At 60.4% G+C, this 21,098-nt stretch overlaps 1 protein-coding gene across 2 annotated transcripts; it reads left to right on the top strand.

The window, feature by feature from the left end:
* ADAM11 (ADAM metallopeptidase domain 11) lies at positions 1 to 19,957 on the top strand. Of its 2 annotated transcripts, XM_059997660.1 has the most exons (27): positions 1 to 70; positions 523 to 698; positions 9,074 to 9,150; positions 9,299 to 9,365; positions 10,358 to 10,443; positions 10,525 to 10,600; positions 11,014 to 11,080; positions 11,149 to 11,216; positions 11,560 to 11,634; positions 11,715 to 11,786; positions 11,993 to 12,159; positions 12,695 to 12,779; positions 12,895 to 12,985; positions 13,102 to 13,153; positions 13,662 to 13,761; positions 13,844 to 13,915; positions 14,025 to 14,117; positions 14,516 to 14,596; positions 15,141 to 15,191; positions 15,290 to 15,353; positions 15,556 to 15,655; positions 15,859 to 15,978; positions 16,070 to 16,238; positions 16,328 to 16,442; positions 16,530 to 16,620; positions 17,271 to 17,288; positions 17,810 to 19,957. In XM_059997660.1, the coding sequence occupies exons 1-27, from the start codon at positions 1 to 3 to the stop codon at positions 17,823 to 17,825; spliced, it is 2,319 nt and encodes a 772-aa protein (XP_059853643.1). In that variant the 3' UTR covers positions 17,826 to 19,957. The 2 variants fall into 2 exon arrangements, with proteins under 2 accessions (XP_059853643.1, XP_059853642.1); XM_059997659.1 differs by lacking the exon at positions 17,810 to 19,957 and having other exon boundaries at positions 17,271 to 17,319.
* The last annotated feature ends 1,141 nt before the right edge of the window (positions 19,958 to 21,098 follow it).

Below are 21,098 nucleotides of genomic sequence, written 5' to 3'. Positions count from 1 at the left end.
ATGAGGCGGCTGCGGCGCTGGGCGTTCGCGGCGCTGCTGCTGCTGCTGCTGCCGCTGCTCCCCTCGCCCGGTGAGTGACCCCCGCCCGGCCCGGCCTCGGCGCCCCCTCCCTGCCCCCGCCCCGGGTTTTGCGGCGGTTTCTGCTGCAGCCACATTTTCCTGCAGTGCTCGGGGTGACAGCAGGTCCAGAGCGCGGGAGGGCGTGGGGGGGGGGGAGGGTGCGTGCACCCACCTGTCCACATCTGCCCCCCACTGCGGCCAGCCCCCTGCCGCCGGCCGGCGGACTCTGCAGGTCTGTGAGGCTTTGGTGGGGGGGCAGTCGTGACGGTCGGGCTGGAGTGCAGCTCCTGGCCCCCTCCCCATCGGGTTCTTGCCTCGGCAGGGCAGCAGATCCTCCCACCCAGATCCCCCCAGGGTTCCAGGGGCCACATCAGAGTGGGGGATGGGCTGCCGTACCCACCCCATTCCCGTCTCTTGCCCCATGGTGGGCATCTGTCTGCAGCTATGCCCTTTTCTCCCCAGGTGTGGGGACCCGGGGTCCCGCCGGAGCTCTGCGCTGGAGGGTCTCTCCCCCGTTGGGGGGCCTGGAAGCCCCGGAGGTCACAGAGCCCAGCCGTCTGGTGGGGGAGAGCTCCGGGGGAGAGGTCCGAAAGCAGCAGTTGGACACCAGGGTCCGCCAGGAGCCTCCCGGTGGCCCGGTGAGTGGGGCCGGCAGTGAGGCCAGGGGGCTGGAGCAGGCCTTAGAGCCCAGGGGAGACCACGGGGCAGCCAAGGCTTGGGCGCCTGCCTCCCCAGCAGCCGGCTCCTGCAGCTTCCCCTTCTGTACAATGGGCTACCGAGGGGGTGCTGGAGCCCGCTAGTGGGAGCACACACCTGCCCCTCTCCAGGCCCCCTCCCATCAGGGTGGGGATCCCCTGCCCTCCGCGGACCTAGAAGGCCCAGGGCTCAATCCAGCCTTGGTCAGCTTTCCGCCAGCCCCCTCTCCTGCCAAAGCAAGCCGTCCTACACCAGATGGGGCTTGGGGAGGGCAGTGAGAGGCAGGAAGAAGCAGCTAAGAGGCCAGTCAGGGGTTAGGGCTGCTGGGTGCCCGCCACAGCCACCCTCAGTGGGCTTTTTTGGGGACCAGCTTAGTGCTTGCTTCTGCCTCAGTTTCCCCCTGTGCCCTGATCGAATTGTTGTTCTCCTTTCCGTTCTCGCTGTGGGTGGGCCTTGGGAAAATGTTCAAGGCCCCAAGCTCACTCACAAATGCCCACTCCACTCACCCACTGTCCCTTTCAGCTGCCAGGCCCCTCCTGCCTCCCTGAGGAAGGTTGGGAATGAAGGAGATTAATTGCAATTAATAATTAATTAATGTCATGTGAATAATAATCACCCAGATGGAATATTCATTCAGCATGCCTAGGCTCTCCAGGAGCTCGAAGCTGAAAGTTAGCCAGGCCAAGGGGTCGGCGAGGGCAGGACGGCAAAGGCCTGGCAGAAATAGGAGGAGGAGAGAGACTCAGAGGAGTACAATCAAGGTCTGGGAAGTTTTGGCAGCTGGGAGTGGTGGGAGGTAAATTGGGCTGGGCAGAGGGAGGAAGCAGGGAAACGGAGGCTAACATTGCGGACATCTGTCAGACTGGCTTCTGGCCCTGCCTAATGTACTTGGTTAAAAGCCCTTAGGGGGGGTGGAGGGGGCTGTGGCGTTGCCGGGGGGTGGGGGGGCGGGGGTACTCGGGGAAATGGAATGGAGCAGGAAGGCGGCATGCATAATAGATGGACCATCACTCAGGGCAGTGTGGGGTGGGGGAGGGGTGGTTAATGGTCCTGAGCGGGCAGGCCTGGTGAAGATGGGGAGGGGTGGGGGGAGGTGGGCTGGGAGGGAGGGGAAGGCGGTGGAGGCTGCCTTTGGGGCCTGCCCAGGCTCCCTGGCAGGTGGTAGATGGGCAGTAGGCATGGTCCCAGGGCCAGGGATAGGGTGTCCTTGCTGGGTTTGGCCCTTGGTCTGACTTTCTTCCTTGGTGGCCCCCTACCTGTGAACCGTGCACCCCAAGTCTGTGTTGGCTGGGAGTTGGCTGCCGTTCCTGGCTGCTGGGAGTCTGACTGGTGTCTTAGGGGATGTCCAGATTGGAGGATGGGGTGGTACCACAGTGGGGTCAGAGGACAGGGATGAGGGAAAGCCGGGGGGCCAGGGAAGGCTGAAGAGTGGGTGCTCCTTTGGCTTAGTCCTTCCTGAAGAGAAAGAGTGGGGGCAGGAGTCTGAGGTATGGTGGTACCTGTGATGGTGGGGAGACGGGGATGGGTGCGCTTGGACTGGATGGGTTGAGTATGCAGAGGATGGGGGAGTCTCTCTGGGTGTCTCTCTGCTGGGTGAGTGGGTGGCATGTGTGCATGTGTTACAGTGTGTGAGTGACCAAGTCTGAATAAGCCCAACCGGGTGTCTGGAGGGTGGGAGTGGAGCTTCTGTGGAGCTGTGGGGCAGTGGTCACGGTCGCTTCCAGTGGGGATCTCTCTGGGACTGAGCCTTCCCTGGGGCCTCCCTGCAGCCTCCCAATGAGGCTCACTCATTGTCCTGACTTGTCTGTACCCCATTTTCCCCTGGGGTGGAATTCTTACAGCTCCGTAAGGCGGGTAACTTTTGTCTGCCCATTTTGCAGATGAGCAAACTGCGGCTCAGAGAGATTAAGTAACTTGCCCAAAGTCAATGAGATCTTAATCAGTGGGGTGATTTTCTCCAAGAGCAGGGATCTTCCCACAGTGCCGTTCTGCCTCCAGGCACTCTCTGGGTTTTGGCACGGGGGTGGGGGTGGGGGTGGCATTTCCCAACCTCCCTCCCCCCACCCCAGCCCAGCACAAGGTGGAGGAAGGCCAAGGGAGACAGAAAGACATGTCCAGAATATTCCCACCTGACCGGAAGGAGGCCCCTCTAGCTCCCACTTGGCATTTCTCCCTGGAGCACTTCTGGCCTCAGAACCTCAGGGGCCGATGGTGGAGCCCGTGCAGCGTTGAGCCCAATGTCCCAACAGGAAGTGTCCCACTCTGCTGCTGTGTGGTTTTGTCTGAAGTTCTTGCACCCATTTGGGATCTCAAGCCAAACAAGGTCTTGGGTCAGCAGCAAGATCTCCATCTGCTGTGGGTCATGTGACAAGTTTGGGGGCACCTGCGGGCCGGCAGGGATGGGATGGTGGGAACCAGGGTGCTCACCTGCTCTGGCCTTGGGCCAGCACCTTTCTGAGCCCGGATCCCTCAAATCAGGATGATGAGAACATTGATCTCAGACCCACCCACTGCCAGGAGGTAGTGATGGGGAAAGACTCCTGGGTTTTGTGAGGGGGGACCAGGGAGAGCGAAGCAGTCCAGGAAGGAGTTCGAAGCTAGAGAAATTACAATTTACTGGGCCCTCAATGGGACAGGCACTGTTCTACCTTTCTATGTTATTAATTTATTTCATCCGCATCACAACTCCAGGAGGTGGGGCTATTATTATTCCCATTTCACAGATGGGGAAACAGGCACAGAGAGGTGAAGTAACTACCCCAGGTCACTCAGCACTTAAGCAGCATGGTCAAGCTTGATTTTCAGGGCAGCCCTCTTAGCCAGTGCATGCTGGCCCCTCGCTCAAGGGTACAGCAAAGAGAGGCCCAGGGGACTCTGCCCTCCTTGCCACGGCTCTCAACATCTCACTAATGTCCAGTTTGGAAACAGGCTAGGCCTGAGGCCGAGAGGTCGGGGAGCTTCTGGAAGTGTAGAAATCTGGGATCACAGGGAGCCTGCAGCTGGGTGTGAGGCGGAAGAACAAGCAGGGCCTCAGTGTACAGTTGGGCTGGTTGTTCACTGCACAAGGGTGCCCGGGCCAGTGGGCTGAATGAATCGGAGGACTTGTGAGGCTGCCTGTGTTCTGAAGGGACCCTTTTTCTAATCCACACGAAGCGGCTGTGCAGGTTGTGCTGCCCCCTGAAAAACCCAGCCTCCTTCGGAACCAAGGAGAGGGCAGGATGTGAGTTAGTGAACGGGGGCGTGGAGGGTCCCAGGCCCAGGAGTCAGCTGGCAGAGGGGACCTCAGTCACTGGGTTGAGCTCCTGTGAGAGCTGCCCAGACCAGCATTTGCCACCTGAAAGCCCTTAACCGAGGACGTGTGCTGTGGTGTCTGCGTTTTCTTGCTGAGGAGGAGTGGGGGGCAGTTAGGCAAGGCTCAGTCCTCAGTCCCTTGCAAGATGGCAGTCACGGGCAGGAAGCCACAGGGCCTGTGCCTGGAGCCCTAGTACCTGCCCTGGGTCAAGGTCACAGCTCTGACCTGGGATCAGAGGCAGGAGGGGGTTCCTGGGAGGGGGCTGGTGGCTGGAAGGATTTGTGCTGGGCCCAGCTCGCTCCAGGGTGGGCCCTGAACGAGCCCTGCCGTGAGGCTGGGCAGAGGGAGAGTTCATACAGGAAGCTCAGCTTCCATTCGAAAGGCTGTACCTGTGGCTTTGGCACGGGACAGCCTCAGTGGGTCCTGGCTCCCCTGCTTCTGACTGAGTGGCCTGGGCAAGCCTTCCGAACCCCACCTTCCCCATCCATGAGATGGGGGTAACTAGTCTCTACTTCGCCCAGGCTGCTGTGAGGATTAGAGGAGATGATGGGTGTCAGGTGTCCTGCCTGGGATCCGGCAGGAGCAGATGTTCAACATCTGGCCTCCTGAGTGTCCGGGGCCAGGTGTGGCAGGAGGGCTGGGTGTCAGGAACAGGAGCCAGGGCATTTGGGGTTACCTGTCAGACTCCGTGCAGGGTTGGGGGAGGGGCAACGTGGCAGGAGTCTTGAGTCCTCCCCAGCCAGACTCCAGCCTGTGGGCTTGGCCTCACCAAAGCACCCCTCCTGGCTGCCTGGAGGGACCCAGCTGCCCAGAGTCTGTCCCCAGAGAGACTAATGACCCTGTCAGGAGTCACTCTGTCCTCAAGCATTTAGGTCAAATCCCATTATCGGAAGTTGGTCCAACTGTTCTCACTATCTGGGACTCCCGCTGTCCTGCCGAAAAGTGCAGGCTCGGCGCATCTTGGGGGACCAGGGCTGGGAAGGCGGGGATTTCTCCCAGGTGGGGCTCCTGCCTCTCTGGCTCCTCCCCCTCTGCCACCACCAGCCCACGCGGTTTCTCCAGTGCCTCAAAGCCCTGTTCAGCTGGAACATTTACGCTTCCTTTTTCATTGATTATTATATTACTAATCCTTGTGAGAAAAACACATGTAAAAGGGCTTTCATTTAGTCCTCATGACAGCATCATTTTACCAGTGGGGAAACTGAGGCTCAGAGAGGGTAAGCAGCTCACTCGGGCCTTCTGATGCCTTTCCTTCAACATAAGTGTTGAGCCCCTGGGCAAGGAAAAAGGTGGGTGTAGCCCGAACCCCAGGGGACTAAAGGCCGCCCCTGTGAAGAATGGAATCAGTGACCAAAGAAATCGATGTGCCCGAGGTCCCAGGGATAGAGAGGGGCCGAAGCCCCGTCAGGTGGGGTCGGTGGGTGCACGCCCTGTGGTCGCAGACGAGGGTGAGGAGAAGGTCCTGGGAGGAGATGGAAGCTTGGGAGGAGGGATTCAGGGTAACTGTTGAGGGGTAGCGCCTGGATGTTCAAACTTTCTGAGGTGTTTGGGAACCCGAAAGATATTTAGGCTTCCCCTTCCCAAGACTGTGATTCTGTAGGTCTGGGGTGGAGGCCTGGCATCTGTATTTGTGATTCTGGGACTTCAGCGGGGATTTTGCCTTCTTGCCTCCACACTCATATCTGGTGGGGGGCAAGCAGGTGCCTGGAGAGTGGACCAGCTGGCGACAGGGGAGGGTGAGGTCACCGCAGCCAGGTGGTCACAGAGGCCATGAGAGACAGGAACTCCGGCCCGAGGGTGAGCCTCGACCCAGCTTCTCCCAAGCGTGGCCCTGGGCCAGTCACCTCCAAGTGTCCCTCCCTGGCGTTTATAAAATGAGCACCAGACTGCCCGGGCAGGTTGAGATCCAATGAGCCTGAGCACGTGACAGCCAGTGGCCGGGGAGCGAGAGGCAAGCACGGGGCACAGGGTGGAGGCCCAGTCGGCCGGTCACCAGCAGCGCTGAGCTTGGCGCAAAGGAGGGCAGCAGTAGGGGAAAGAAGGGGCTCCCGAGGGAGGGACTGAGGGATAGCGAGAGAGGTCAGGGACAGGTCTGGCAGGATGCAGGCCAGGAGCAGTTTGGATTTGACAGAACATGGGCTGAAAGCTCGGCTGGGAGTGTGTGGGTTGGTGGGGGGAGGTTAAGACTCTGGTGCCAGCAGGAACCCCCTACCCGGGCGCCTGGGGTCCAGAGGGCCTGGGGACTGAGGTGGCTTTGCCTGATCTTTCTCTTCCTGCAGACAGGGGGTGTCCCCCCCAGCGCCCCTGCATCGGGCCAGGTTAGGCAAACATGCCCCATTATCTACTTTCCGTCCTCTTCTTCCCGTAGCCTTTGGTGGCTCCCCCAACCCCTCCTGGGCTTGCCTCCCAGTCCCAGCAGCTGCCCTTGCACTGCCCCAGGATCCCACCTGGCCTGAACCGTGTGTCCTGCTGGGGAAGAGGGCCTCCCAGCCCCACAGTTAGGCCTTGCCAGGTAAGGAGAGGGATGAGGCCTCAGCAGGCTGCAGGAAGTGGTGGGGACAAAGGCCACCTGGCGTCTGCTCGCGCATCGGTCCGGGCTTTACCCTGAGTTGGGGTCAGCTTGGTCTGCAGAGAGAGTGGGGAGGCCAGATGGGTTAGCTCGCTGACTTTCTGAGTGGGGGAGATTCTGCAAGCACCAGGGTCGACTCTTCCAGAATCCTCCAGGCCCAGGACAACCTCTGCAACACAAGGCAACCTTGCAGCCTTGTATCTGGGCTCATCTTACCATTTTCAGTGGGAAAATCTGAGGCTCAGAGAGGTTGCTGGATTATCCCTGAGGCTACCAACTTTAGAGAGCGGAATCAAGGCAAGGGGCCTGGACAGGCTGCTCTCCTGGGTGGTCAGCATAGGGGCCGGGATACAGGCTTGTCAGTGGGGGCCAGAAAGAAGAAGCAGGAACAGACCTGAGGGCAAGAGAGGGCAGAGGTGGTCCAGACAGGGATGGGTAGGGAAGGCAGAGATAGTCCAAGTCCAGGAGGGGAGAGGGAGGGCAGGGATGGTCCAGACAGGGATGGGTGGGGAAGGCAGAGGTAGTCCAAGTCCAGGAGGGGAGAGGGAGGGCAGGGGTGGTCCAGACAGGGATGGGTGGGGAAGGCAGAGATAGTCCAAGTCCAGGAGGGGAGAGGGAGGGCAGGGATGGTCCAGACAGGGATAGGTGGGGAAGGCAGAGATAGCCCAAGTCCAGGAGGGGAGAGGGAGGGCAGGGGTGGTCCAGACCAAGGAGTTAGGGTATTGGGGACAGAGCTGGTCGAGGCCCAGGGGCAGGGGGAGGGCAGGGGTTGTCCAGGCCAAGGTGGGGAGAGGGAAGCAGTGACTCCTTGTCTTTGACTTTCTATTTCAAATCTGGTTGATGCTCTAGGGGCTCAGGATGGAGCTTGGAGCCTCGGTCAGCCTGGGGTGGGGTGACTCAGTGTCTTTGGGGCTCAGAGGGCTGCCTACCTCACCCTGACTCCCAGGGCCTCTCATGGACACTGGGCCGTTTCCATCTTACCTTACCGTTGAGGGGAGAAGGCCCTAGAAGCTGGTTCCCTAGGCTTGAATCCCAGCTCTACCACTTCTTAGCCTTACGACCATGGGCATGTTAGTTAGCCTCTCTGTGCCTCAGTTTCCCCATATGTTAGATGAGGATAACATTAGTATCTATCCCACTGGGTTGTAGTGAAGATCAAATACGATGATACTTGTAAATTACGTGTTTAGAACAGTGCCTGGCGCACAAGCGCTCATGAAGATTAGGAATCTGGGGGGCTGATGAGGAAGCCGACTACACCAGGCTATGGAGTTTTGTCACATCGGGGCTCCCCTCCATCTTGTAACCGGCTCCCCCCGAAGGAAAGGCAGCCAACAAACTTCCTCACATCTGTACAGCCCAGTGGTGGGCCCCTCATCTGGGGATCTGGATTTCAGTCTCCTTAAACGGACGGGGATGAACAGAAGGCTCCAGCCCCCCTCAGGCCCTTCATGTGCTTTGAGATCTTTTGTAAGACCTGAGGCTTGGGCTGGGGACGTGGGACCCGAGAGGCTGACTTCTCCTCAGCCCAGACTCTCCTGCCCCTTCTTCTCTTGGGGTCGCTTTCCCTCCAGACACACTAGCGTCAGGTCTGGAATCCGTACCCGCTACAGTAGCTGGGCACCCAGGCCTGGGAGGGCAGCCACCTTGCTCAGGCCTGGTACGTTGCCATGACAACCTGGAGCCTCCCAGCCCCACTGCAAAGGCCCCTCTGAAAAATTTATCAGGAAAACTTCCGTGTTTAAAAATTAACCATGGGATTGAAATATCAAAGATGAGCTGCTTTGGGCGAGGCAGAGGGCAATGGACTTGGGGGTAGAGGAGCCACGTTCTTTCCCCCGACAGGATGGCATTTGCCCATCATCCCAGCTTCCAGGGGCCCTGCGATCATTTCTAACCCATTCCACCCCTGTCTGCAGTGTACGAGGCCTCCTCCATAAGTTGAGGCTAGGGCCAAGGTAGGGGGACAGGAAGGGAGGGGCCTGCTTCAGCAGGGCCCTGGGGTCACACTGCACCCCATCTCCTGTTTGCCTTTTTCCCGTGATACTTCTCGGGGCCTCCCTTTAGTTCACCTGTGGGTGAGCGTGGCCCTACCAGCAGCAGGGAGGGCCTGGCGTGAGGCAGTGGGCAGGCTGAGCTGCCCCTGCCCATCCCTACCGTAGACTGGCCCCAGGGCCACACCAGAGAGGGTGGGCTGGCACCCAGAGAGCCAGGAGGCCTGTGCCCCGGGATGCGTGCTCCTGCCCCTCCCCCCAGGAAAGGAACAGGGTCTTGGAGGAAGATGAGCTTGGAGGAAAGCATCTTCCCCCTAGATCAATGGTACCCACAGCTACTGGGCCTGGGCCATCCCCTCCCCAGGGCTACTCCCCTTACTGGGGTTGTGCCAGTCCCCCCAGTTCCCACCTTCAGGCCTCCCCAGGTTGACTCCTCTTCTGCCTTCCCCCACTTTCTCCCAGCCTGTCCACCTGGCCCAGGTGAGTTTCGTCATCCCAGCCTTCAACTCAAACTTCACTCTGGACCTGGAGCTGAACCAGTGAGTGTGGCCTTGAGTCTGGGGGAAGGGCAGCAGGCGGGCAGGCTGGCTGGGGCAGGGCACCTGGATCTGAGCTGTGGTGGGACCCAAAGAGGACCCAGCCCCACTGTGACCCGCTCCTTCCTCCTGCCCACTCTGTCTGTTCCAGTCACCTTCTCTCTTCGCAATATGTGGAGCGCCACTTCAGCCGGGAGGGGCCCACCCAGCACAGCACCGTGAGTGCCTTTGGAAGGGGATGGGGAGGTGGTATGAAGGGACAGGTGGCCGGTGGAGATGGGGTCTGGGGTATTTTCTACACTCGGGTTGGGCCTGGCCCCTCCAGGATTGGAGTCGGGGTGGCCTGTCGAATGGCATGGAGTCCTCAGCTCCCCTCGCCCAGCTCCAGAGGGCTGACCCCCAGCCAGCCTGTCTGCCAGCATGGAGACATTCCAGGACCCCCACTGCTCCATGCCCAGAATCTTCTGGCAGGGGGCGGTTGGGGCAACGCCCCTCTTGCTCAGCACCAAGGAATTCCAGGCTGCCTGGGACCCCAGGGTCCCAGCCCTGAAGGCCCAGGGGTGCAAGCAAAGATGAAGGGGTGTCTATAGATAGCCTCGGCCCTCCCCCTCCAGACTGGTCAGTAACCGGAGCACAAGTCATTCTGCAGGAAGCAGAGGGGAGGGGGTGCTCGTCCCCTCTGACCTGTGAGCCTGGCCAGGAGGACACACGCTGCTCACGTTTCCTCAGCCACAGACCATGCGTCCAGGGGTGGTCCACAGAGGCTGTGGCGTCTGTGAACACACCGTGTGTGAAATGGTGTGTGTGTGTTGGGGGTGAGTCCATAGCTTTCATCTGATTAAGTGAGCTGATCCGTGGGAAGTGCTTAGAATGGTGCCTGGCACCCAGTAGGTGCTATATGAACGTCAGCTATTCTTCTCAGATGAGTCTGTGATCCCTGTACCAGCCCCAACTCATGGTTAAGAGCCACTGATGTGCCCCAAAGTCCTCACGTTGTAGGTGAGGTAAAGCAGGCCCAGAGAGGGCTAGGAACTTGCCCAAGGTGAAACAGCAAATTAGGAGCATAGCCAGAGCAGAGCCAGGCTCCAGATCCCCAGGTGTATCCAGGGACCCCAGCCCTGCACACGGGGCAGCTTCAGCGGCCCTCACCCATCCTCCTGCCTTCGTGCGGGGAAGGGAGCATGTCCACTCACGCTCTCTGTTCCCCCAGGGGGCTGGAGACCACTGCTACTACCAGGGGAGGCTCCGAGGGAACCCGAACTCCTTTGCTGCCCTCTCCACCTGCCAGGGGCTGCAGTGAGTATGGGGAGGGGCTGGGCGGCCAGGATGAGCCTCCCGCCCTGGGGACGGTGGGGAGCTGCGTCTCTCTTGCTGCAGCGGGGTCTTCTCTGATGGGAACTTCACCTACATCATGGAGCCCCACGAGGTGGCCAGGCCTCAGGAAACCCTCCAGGTGAGCCCCTCCCTGGCCCCTCTGACAGCCCTGCCACGCTCGTCCCAATGGCTGTCACCTCAGTGGCTACTGCTGCCTCCTCATCCTCCTGCCTTGGTAACCTCAGCCTCACTGCCCTCCCCCGTGCCCCCAGCTCTGGTTCCCTCCCCCGTGCCCCCAGCTCCAATGTCCCCTCTGTCCCCCAAGTGACCTCCCATCGGGCTCCAGTGTCCTTTGCCCCTGTCTCTCAGGGTGCCCCCAGGTCTCGACCCCGGAATCTGAGCATCTGGGAGATCAGATCCGACATGGGAGCTCTGGCCAGTTCTGGGTCACCCTGGGGTGGGGTGGGGGGAAGGGCTGGAGATGTTCCCCCGCAACTGGGCTCAGAGCAGATCTGGTCGGCCTCCCCAAGAACTAATTTCCCCTCATTGCAGGGACCCCTTCCCCACCTCATTTACCGGACCCCTCTCCTCCCAGCCCCCCTCGGATGCAGGGAACCAGGTAAGGGAGGGAAAATGGGGCTAGGGAGGGGGTCAACTGTGCCCCCCTCACCGGCACCCTCCCCCCAGGCTGCCTGTTTGCTGCCCCTGCCCATTCTGCTTCTCCGAACCGACCAAGGCTGAGAAGGAAAAGGCAGGTATGGGGGCCCGCACAGACCTCCTGCTGCAGAGGCCTCAGGCTGTGGCCGGGAGCAGGAGGTCACCCCCATCCATAGCCGGGGCAAAGGAGGGCTCAGACTGATGTGGCTGGAAGCCAGGGAACCACCTCTGGCAGGAAGCGCCCACCCTAGGCCCTACCACTAGTGACTAGGCAAACCGAGGCTGCCTGCCCTGGTACCAAGGCTGGATGGGACCCGCACAAGTGGGGAACCGACACTGTCTCTGGCTGGAGTCCAGCCCCTCCTTGAGTCTGTCTGTGGCTTGGCCACGATGCCAGGCATGGAGGGGACTGATTCCAAGTGCCCACCTCCCCCCCGCCAGGTCCGCAGGGGCCACCCTACAGTGCACAGTGAGACCAAGTATGTGGAGCTGATTGTGATCAACGACCACCAGCTGGTACAGTCCCAGGCTGGGAGTAACTTTGGGAGGAGGGGCTGGAAGCAGACTGGCCCTCCGCCCACTCTGTTCTCTCCCAGTTTGAGCAGATGCGACAGTCGGTGGTCCTCACCAGCAACTTTGCCAAGTCCGTGGTGAACCTGGCAGATGTGGTGAGCAGCCCTCCCTTCCCTTCCCTCTCCTCCCACCCCCCACGCCACCGCAGGCATCCTCAGGGTGAGCTCTCAAGGGCACCGTCAGCCTCTGACCCCCACTTCCTGGAGGGACAGATTGAGACCTTCCTCCAGCCCTGTTCCCCCACACCCACTCCCACCCTCCAGCCCCAGCCCCCTCCTCATCTTCTCCCTTCCTGGCCCAGATGTACAAGGAACAGCTGAATACCCGCATCGTGCTGGTTGCCATGGAAACGTGGGCAGATGGGGACAAGATCCAGGTGCAGGATGACCTCCTGGAGACCCTGGCCCGGCTCATGGTCTACCGGCGGGAGGGCCTGCCTGAGCCCAGTGATGCCACCCACCTCTTCTCGTGAGTCCCTCACCCCATGAACCCTGCCAGCCTCTGCTGGTGGCTGTGGTGCACAGGGTTACTGAACATGGCTCTGGGCCAGGCATGCTTGCAGGGTGTGGGGACTGGGCTCCCCTTGTACCTACTCCCAGCCATTTGCAGCAGTGGCTGGGCATCTTCCCCTGCATCTTAGGCTCAGGCCCCTTTTCCCTACCACCCGTGGTCTTCCTCTGCCCATACCTCCCCTTCGTCCCCTCTTCCCCTTTCAAATGGTCCCAGCATCCCTTCCTCAGGGCATCCCTTCCAATGCCCTAGTAGGGAAAAAAATCTGATAAAAGGTCCTTGCAGTTAGAGATGATCTATTAGGAATCCCTCATTTGGCTTAAGGGCAAATGAATCCAAAGAAGGGAAGGGAATTGCCTGAGGTCACACAGACTGACATGAAGGGCAGAACTCACCTCCTCATGGGGGGGGGCTCACCTGTCTCCCCATCAGAGCCCAGGGGAGCCACCACAGGGAAGGCAGTGGGTTCTCCTGACAAGCCTCTCCCTTCCAGGGGCAGAACTTTCCAGAGCACCAGCAGTGGCGCTGCCTACGTGGGGGGCATCTGCTCGCTGTCCAGGGGTGGGGGTGTGAACGAGGTGAGCAGTGGCGGGGGCGTGGCCGGGTGGGAAGGAGAGGGGCTGCGAAGGGCATGAGCCCTGTGCCTTTGGGAGGGATGTAGACATCTTTGTGCTCCATCTTCCTCACCCCAAGTATGACAACATGGGGGCCATGGCGGTGACCTTGGCCCAGACGCTGGGGCAGAACCTGGGCATGATGTGGAATAAACACCGGAGCTCGGCAGGTATCAGTGAAGACCCTCACACCCCGCCCAGACCCACACTCTAGAGATGAAGAGGGTGCCCACGGGAGGGGGGCAGTTCTTCACCCTCCCTTATATTCATCTGGCTTACCTCTCAGGGGACTGCAAATGTCCGGACAACTGGCTGGGTTGCATCATGGAGGACACTGGGTGAGTTCTTGGGGACAAAACGGGGGAGGATCTTGGGCAAAGGGAGTCCTAGAGCGAGCACTGGGTGACATTCTGGACCCGGTGGCCTCAAGAGACCCAGCTCTCTCTCGGGACCACTCAGAATTCCAGGAAGCACAGCTGTCTGTGGACACTGCATAGGGAGACGCACATTCCCCAGCCGGACGCCCGAATTGTTCAGGCTTGTAGTGCGCACTGTCGCCACTGGGCACCGCCAAAGCCTCATTTGGAGGCACCTTCCCTCCTTGGCGCACAAACCTCCGACTCCCGGAGTCCTGAGGTTTCGGGGAGAAGCCAGGAGCGGCGTCCCCTGCCCACTCCCGCTTGATGGGCAGGCGGGAGGATTCTCATGCAGTGTCCAGGCACATAGATCTTCAGCCTCCTCGAGATGGTGACCGAGTCCGCCGGTGCACCCCATCCCAGTCTTGAGAAAGGACGAGACAGTGGGCTGGCGGGGACTTAGCGGCACGGCCCCCTCATCCCTACCCAGGTTCTACCTACCCCGCAAGTTCTCGCGCTGTAGCATCGACGAGTATAACCAGTTTCTGCAGGAGGGCGGCGGGAGCTGCCTCTTCAACAAGCCCCTCAAGGTACCAGCCCCAGGGCTGGGAACGTGGGAGCGGGGCTTGGGCAGGGTCCCGGCCAGACTCCCGACACCTCTTCCCCGTCCAGCTCCTGGACCCGCCTGAGTGCGGGAACGGCTTCGTGGAGGCGGGGGAGGAGTGCGACTGCGGCTCGGTGCAGGTGCGAGACTAGTGCTGGTGCCAGGTGGGGGGCGGGGAACGCAGGGGTGAGTGCGAGGGAGGGTCTGGGTGGGGAGGGTCAGGGCTCGCCCTTTCCTTGCGTCCCTCAGGAGTGCAGCCGCGCGGGCGGGAACTGTTGCAAGAAATGCACCCTGACTCACGACGCCATGTGCAGCGACGGGCTCTGCTGTCGCCGCTGCAAGGTGAGGGGGACCCGCCGCTGGGACGGGAAGGAGCGGGGACCGGGAGGGACGGGAAGGAGCGGGGACCGGGAGGGACTGGGCTGCGGACGTCCAGATAGGGGGCGGGACTTAAGGAGGAGGAGCCGCTGGAGGCAAATCTGTAGGGGCGGGGCTTGACGCGAAGAAAGCGCCAATGGGGAGGGAGGAGCTGGGCGTGCGGCCCTCTCCGTTCTGTTGAAGGCGGAGCTACGGGGAGTGGGGCGGAGCACCTGTTGAGAAGTAGCGGGGTGGGCGGAGCCGTGAACGGATCTGGGGGCGGTGCTGAGTGGGCAGGGAGCGGGCGGGGGCCGGGCCGAGGAGGCGGGAAGACGAGGGGTCGGTGGTTCTTGCTTGAGCCCCGCAATGCATCCCTTCCCTAGTACGAGCCGCGGGGTGTGTCCTGTCGAGAGGCCGTGAACGAATGCGACATCGCGGAGACCTGCACCGGGGACTCGAGCCAGGTCCGTCCGTCCCGGCCGCCCTGCGGAGTCCCGAGCGAGGCAACCACTATCCCTATCCGTTTAGCTCTGCTGGGTGACTGTTCTGCGCGCCCCTCCTCTCCGCTGCTGTAGTCGCCGCCGCTGATCAGCCTCCGTTTCTCATCTGAGAAAGGAGTTCTTCATGCCTTCTGGCTTTGTTCCTCCAATCGTTAAACCAGTATTTATAGTCTAGCTGGTGTTCCCAGTGCCTGGCGCAGTGCCTGGTGTCTACTAGGGATCACAGTGGATAATAATATTATTTAACCTCTAAGTCCTTATTACATACCAGGCATTCAGTCCTCCCAGCCCTGTGAAGGAGGTGCAGGAAACTGAGGGAGACTGGAGAAACTATGGGACCTGCCAATCCATGTGGTCTGAGTTCCCTCCTCTTGTCCTTGACCTGGAGGAGCCCTGGGACCTGAGCCCCCACCTGGTGGGCCTTTGGCACCCCTTTATTCTTCCCTGGAGCCGACCTCAGCTCCCAGTCCTGGGTCAGCTCTACTCAGTCCAGCCCCTTTCTCCGCAGTGTCCCCCCAACCTGCACAAGCTGGACGGTTACTACTGTGATCACGAACAGGTATGATGGGGTGGAGCTTCCACCCCCTGTGGGTCTCTGGCTCAGTGCAGTCTCTTGTCCTCAGTGTCTGTGTCCCTTGTCTCCTGTCTGTCCCTCAGGGCCGCTGCTACGGAGGTCGCTGCAAAACCCGGGACCGGCAGTGCCAGGCCCTTTGGGGCCATGGTGAGTCTTTGGCTGGAGATGGGAGAGGGGAACGTGGAATACCTGGAATGGAGAGGCTGGGGACAGGCTCTGGCTGAAATGCCTTCCGCCAGATGTGCGGCTCCCCAGGATCTCAGGGACCCAGCTGGACTTGGGGTCAGGCCTGAGGCCCCAGGTGGGTTCTGGAGTGGGTGGGGTGATGCCTGGCGTCATCTCCCTACAGCGGCTGCTGATCGCTTCTGTTACGAGAAGCTGAACGTGGAGGGGACAGAACGTGGGAACTGTGGGCGCAAGGGGTCAGGCTGGGTCCAGTGCAATAAACAGTGAGTAGTCAAAGCTCCTGGTTGGGCTTCCCCAGTTTTGGGGCTGGGGCTCTGGGGCTGGGCAGGGTTTTTTCAGAGATGGGGCGGGCTATGAGTCCCAGCGGGAGACTATGTGAAAAATCAGGGGGAGAGGGCAGATACAAAGTCAGTTGTTGGGTCTGAGGTCAGACTTGGGGCCCACTGTCTCCACACTACCCCAACAGGGATGTGCTCTGTGGCTTCCTCCTCTGTGTCAACATTTCTGGAGCTCCTCGGCTGGGGGACTTAGGGGGAGACATCAGCAGCGTCACTTTCTACCACCAGGGCAAGGAGCTGGACTGCAGGTGTGGGCTGGGACCATGGCTGGGGAAGGGGAGGTTGCAGCCGTGCTGGGGTTGGGGGCAAGGGCAGAGGTCGGCTGTGCTGTTTCCCCAGGGGTGGCCACGTGCAGCTGGCCGATGGTTCAGACCTGAGCTACGTAGAGGACGGCACAGCCTGCGGGCCCAACATGCTGTGCCTGGACCATCGCTGCCTGCCAGCCTCTGCCTTCAACTTCAGCACCTGCCCTGGCAGCGGGGAGCACCGGATCTGCTCCCACCACGGGGTGGGTGCCTGGAGGTCAGGGATCAGGGGAAGGGCTTACAAGTGGGGACAGGGCCCTGCTCACCTCTACCGGCCCCACCCCACCTCTAGGTCTGCAGCAATGAAGGGAAATGCATCTGTCAGCCAGACTGGACGGGCAAGGACTGCAGTATCCACAACCCCCTGCCCACGTCTCTGCCCACAGGGGAGACGGAGAGATATAAGGGTGAGGCTGGAGCTGGCCAGGGTGGGGCTCCATCTTTCCTGTCCTCCATGACTGTCCCTGCCAACTGAGCCCTGCCCTCCTCCCTAGGTCCCAGCGGCACCAACATCATCATCGGCTCCATCGCCGGGGCTGTCCTGGTTGCAGCCATCGTCCTGGGCGGCACGGGCTGGGGATTTAAGTAAGACACACACACGGCCCCTGCACCCCCTGGCATCCTCTGGGGTTATCAGAACCCCAGGCTGTTGGAATTGAGGGGGCCTCCCTGAGCGGTTAACCAAACCGGAGCTCGCCTGTCACAATCCAAGCCAGCCCACAGCGTCTTGTCTTAACATTTAAAAAAATTGGTTGCTCACATTTAAAAAACCAGGAGATTTTACATTAAGAATCCTGATTTCCAGCTTCTCTTGAAATGTGAGAAGATGGGGGCGCCCTGTGCTTCAGTGCATCCCAGCCTGGCCACAGTGGAGCTGAGCAGGGAGCTGCCCGAGTCCTCAGTCCCCAGGCCCCACCCAACCTACGGTGCTCTGTGGGCACCCGTGTCTGGGGCCCTCGAGCTGGTCTAACCCCTGAGTGTACAGAGGAGGACCTGAGGCTCAGGGTCATGCGGTGAGTTAGTTGCAGTCAGGACTCAAACCCAGGACCCAAGTTCAGTAGGTATTCCTGGTAGCGCTCCCTGGGCCTGTCATTAGCATCTAGGTCCTGGGGCCCCTGGCCCATCTCTGGGGCAAAGGGTCTCCCGGGAGCCAGAAGGCCCCTCCCTGGGAGAAGGACAAGGTCACAGACGGCTCCTTTTCCTTTCTCTGCCTATCCTCTCCTTGGCTCCTGAAGAAACATCCGCCGAGGAAGGTATGACCCGACCCAGCAGGGGGCAGTGTGACGCCGGCCACGCCATCCCTCCCGCTGTCCCTGTCTCCTCCATCTCATTCGTCACCTCGCATTCTGTGGATGGGGAGCTGGGGCTGGTTCCTCCACCCTTGCTGTCACTGCTGTCACTACAGGGGTGGGAGAACCCCACTCCAGGAAGTGTCCTCGACTTGCCCCTTGCCCCTTCCTCCAGTCCACCCACCCCCTCAGGCCTTGGTCGTTTAACTCCTGCCCTTCCTACGGCCAGACCACCTCTGGCCCCGTGGACCCTGGAGCTGTGCCCCCGCCCACATAGGCCCTAACCCCTGGGAAGGGAGCCTACCTCTGCGTCCCATCTGTTTTGTCTTTCATGTCACCGCTGTCTGACCTCCCGCCAGATCCCCTCCCTGACCAGCCTGTGACTTGCTGTCTCCAGGGCCCAGCACTGACCTCCCAGGGCCCAGCTCGAGGGCTCTCCTGGGCCCTGCCTTATATCCTCCCCTGATGCCCCCTCTCCATTCCAGGTCTGGAGGAGCCTAAGTGCCCTCCCCCTCCCTCCGAGCCTGGCGTCCACCATCTCGGCCCTGAACCAGGAGTCTGCCCCCGCCCAGCCACGGAGGGAGGCATCAAGCAAATGTCTTCCAGGCTCAGCCCTTCAACCCCCGGCCCTACAAGGGCTTGGGGCCGGGTTGTGGCCCTGCCCTCACACCACCAGGGTGGACCAGGCCTGCAGGGCATTTCCCCCATGGTCCCCCACCCCACCTCATGCAGCTTTGGCCTTGCACACCAACTCTCCCTGTGTGAATGTACCTTCCATCATCACAGATTGCCACAGCTCAAGTTGGGTGGGGGGAGGGCTAGAGGGGTGCCCCAGTGGGGCAGGCAGCCACCAGTGGGCATGGCCTGGGATGGCCCCTCCTCAAAACCTGGCAGCTGGGACCAGGCAGGGTTTAAGCTCTCTGGGACCTAGTGGGAGAGGGCTGCCATCTACATTCTTTTTTTTTTTTTTTTTACTGAATCTCAACTGATGAATGTAACTTTGGGGGTGCTGGGGCCAGGGCAGTTGTGAGGATGTTTCGACATTTGCAGGAAGGACTGGAGGAGCTGAGGTCTGACCATCCCCGCCGTCCCTCCCCTGGGATGGTCACACCTGGAATCCTCTCACTGAACACAGACGTCCCCAAGCCAGGCAGGGGCCTGGCATCCCTGCTTGCCCCCTCCGCCCAGCCCTGCTGAGCTTGGAGAGAAGTACGAGTGCTGATTCAAACCAAAGCTGCCTGTTCCGTGCCCAAGGCCTAGGTTATGGGTGCGGCAACCACATGTCCCAGATTGTCTTCAATTCCAAAACAACCGTCCTGCTGTCCCTGCCAGGACACATGTATTGGGGGGACGGTCCTAGAAAATACAGTCCCTAAAATAACACGGCACCTTCCCCCTTTCAAGAAGGGTGATTCTGACTCAGGGTTTAGGTGCCCCCTGGCGTGGCCTGGAGGTTCCCGGCTGGGCCATCTTCCCAGGGAGCACTCTCCCAAGGACGGAAGGCCAGGGGTGGCCCAGTGCCTGGAGGGTTAGGGGCTCTGCCTGTGATGTGCAAGAGGACGTAGGAAAAGGCAAGTCTCATGTTTGATCCTCAGCTTCTAGAAAAGTCCTCAAGTCCCTGTCAAACCCATTCTGCTCCTTAACCCCACTCCAGGGCAGAGTAGTAAGTTTACAGTCGTTTTCCCCATTAGTCCTCTGATCCCCACTGCAGCTGAGCCCGAGACCGAGGCTGGCAGAATTCCTCAGTCCCCCCACAAACACAGTCCTGCCCAGGGCCTTTCCTCATGACCCTCGCTTGGGACAGAGGAGCTGGCTCCTTAACTGCTGAAAAAAAGCCGGCAGGGGCAAGCTGGGGGTCAAGCCACCTTCCGGATGAAAGCCACAAATGAACGGAGCCCGTCTTCCCAGGGATACCCCCACCCAGACCAGCAGGGGTTTCTGAACACCCCAGGGCCTTTGAGCTGCCTCCCCCTGGGGCATCTTTGAGGAGGAATCATGGAAGAAATGGCTCCCTGTTTATTTGCACCACCCCTCAGGGCAACCTGGGGACTGAGGCCCACTGACACCCTTTAAGGTGGCTGGATGCAGCTGCAGTGGGGTCCTTGATACTGAGCTCCAGCTGGTACTGCCCAAGTGAGGGGGGTGGATGGGGTACCCCTCTGGCCAGTACTGCCCCACCAGCCATACAAACTGAGGCAGGGGCAGGAGGCTGAGGGCCGGGTTTTGCACTATTGCTGCGGTACCTGAAGGCATCCTCTGGTGGTACACACGTGCACACAGGTGGCGGTGCATCTGGCACAAGCATTTGGATCCACATCTCCGCACAAGTCTGAATACCTCTGCACGCACAGGCACACCTGTGTGTGCGTGCACATGGGGGTGGGGGTGGGCATGTGGAGAACACAAGACTTCCTGTGACCAGTCCACCTGGCTCCCAGCTGTCTGCATCCTCCTGCCCCACCCTGGCAGCGCCCACCCTGGCAGTGCCCAGGGAGGAGTGGAGGCCGCACTGACCTGGGCCTGGAACTGGCTCCATACAGCATCCTGTAAATATGTCATCTGGGGCTCGGGGTGGGGAGGCAGGGACAGGAACATCAATTAAAGATCATGTCCAGGGGCTTCCATGGAGCTCACACCGACTTGTGTCTCTCCTTTCTGTAAATGACCGCGCGGTGGCTCGGGACCCTTCCCTGTCCTCTCTGGCCCAGGAGGGAGTGTGATGACTGGGCACTGAAGGTGGGACGGGAGCACCCAGGACTGGGCTCTGGGAGGCTGGGGGGAAGGGGCGTAGCTTTCCATTCCCAGACAGGAAATAGGCATCGACTGGGTGGAGGGCCTGGCGCTTCCGCTTCCTTGCTCTCCTGACAAAGATAATGCTGTCTCTGGCTTCAGCAAAGCAGATGGGAGTTGAGTTAGGAAAGCATCTTACCAACAGGCAGAAGACCCAACTTCCCTTTTATGGTTGAAGCCAGAGCAGCCTGTCCTCACCTCCCAAGAGAGTCCAGAAAGCTGGATAAAACCGCTATCTGGTCCCAAGGGCACTGTGCTCTTGAGCCCACAGAGAATTTGCTCTTTCCTCACTGTGCCCGGGGCAGGAAGGGGCTGAGCAAGGCCAAGGCTGGGAGTCCCTCCCCCACTGGGGGCCCAGTTTGAGCCAAGAACCTCCTCCTCCCATCCTCCCCTCCAGAGCGTTTTGGGCCTGCAGATATCTTGCTCTGAAAGTCCTGCCTGTTCAGGGGAAAGATAAGATGAGAGAGGTTGGGGCAAGGATGGAGGAAGGGAAGGGTAGAGAAGAGATAAGGGGAGCAAGAAATAGCTGCAGTGGGCAAGGGCCTGGGGAGGGCGAGCAGCTAGAAGCTGCCGGAAGGGCAGGATTCCTCGGACCACCTCCACGTGCAGGACCACCTCCACGGGGCAGTGCTGGCCTAAATTCCTGGTCCCCACCCTGTTCCGGCATCTCAATCCCCCAGCACATCTGCAACCTCTACCCCCAGACTCCCCCACTGCAGAAGGTCAGTGACGACCGATGACGACTCTTCTTGCCGAAAGGACTTCAAGGGCTCTCAGTAATGGCTTCAGCTTCAACATTTGGCCTTTGAAGATGGAGATTAATTCTCATTTCTTAAGATGCTACAGATACATTTAAGGGAGTGAGATCTCTGCACCCCAGGCTCACGCAGACCCCCAGGAGCTCCTGCCAACCCCGGAACCCTCCGCACCCCAACCTTAGCTCCACATTCACAGTGGCTCTTCAGGCCTCCTGGTGCTGAAAGC

The sequence above is a fragment of the Delphinus delphis genome, chromosome 19 (assembly GCF_949987515.2).
Source record: "Delphinus delphis chromosome 19, mDelDel1.2, whole genome shotgun sequence".
NCBI lineage: Eukaryota > Metazoa > Chordata > Mammalia > Artiodactyla > Delphinidae > Delphinus > Delphinus delphis.
The sequence above is the reverse complement of the archived record's forward strand: the minus strand, read 5'-3'. Positions and strand labels throughout refer to the sequence as shown.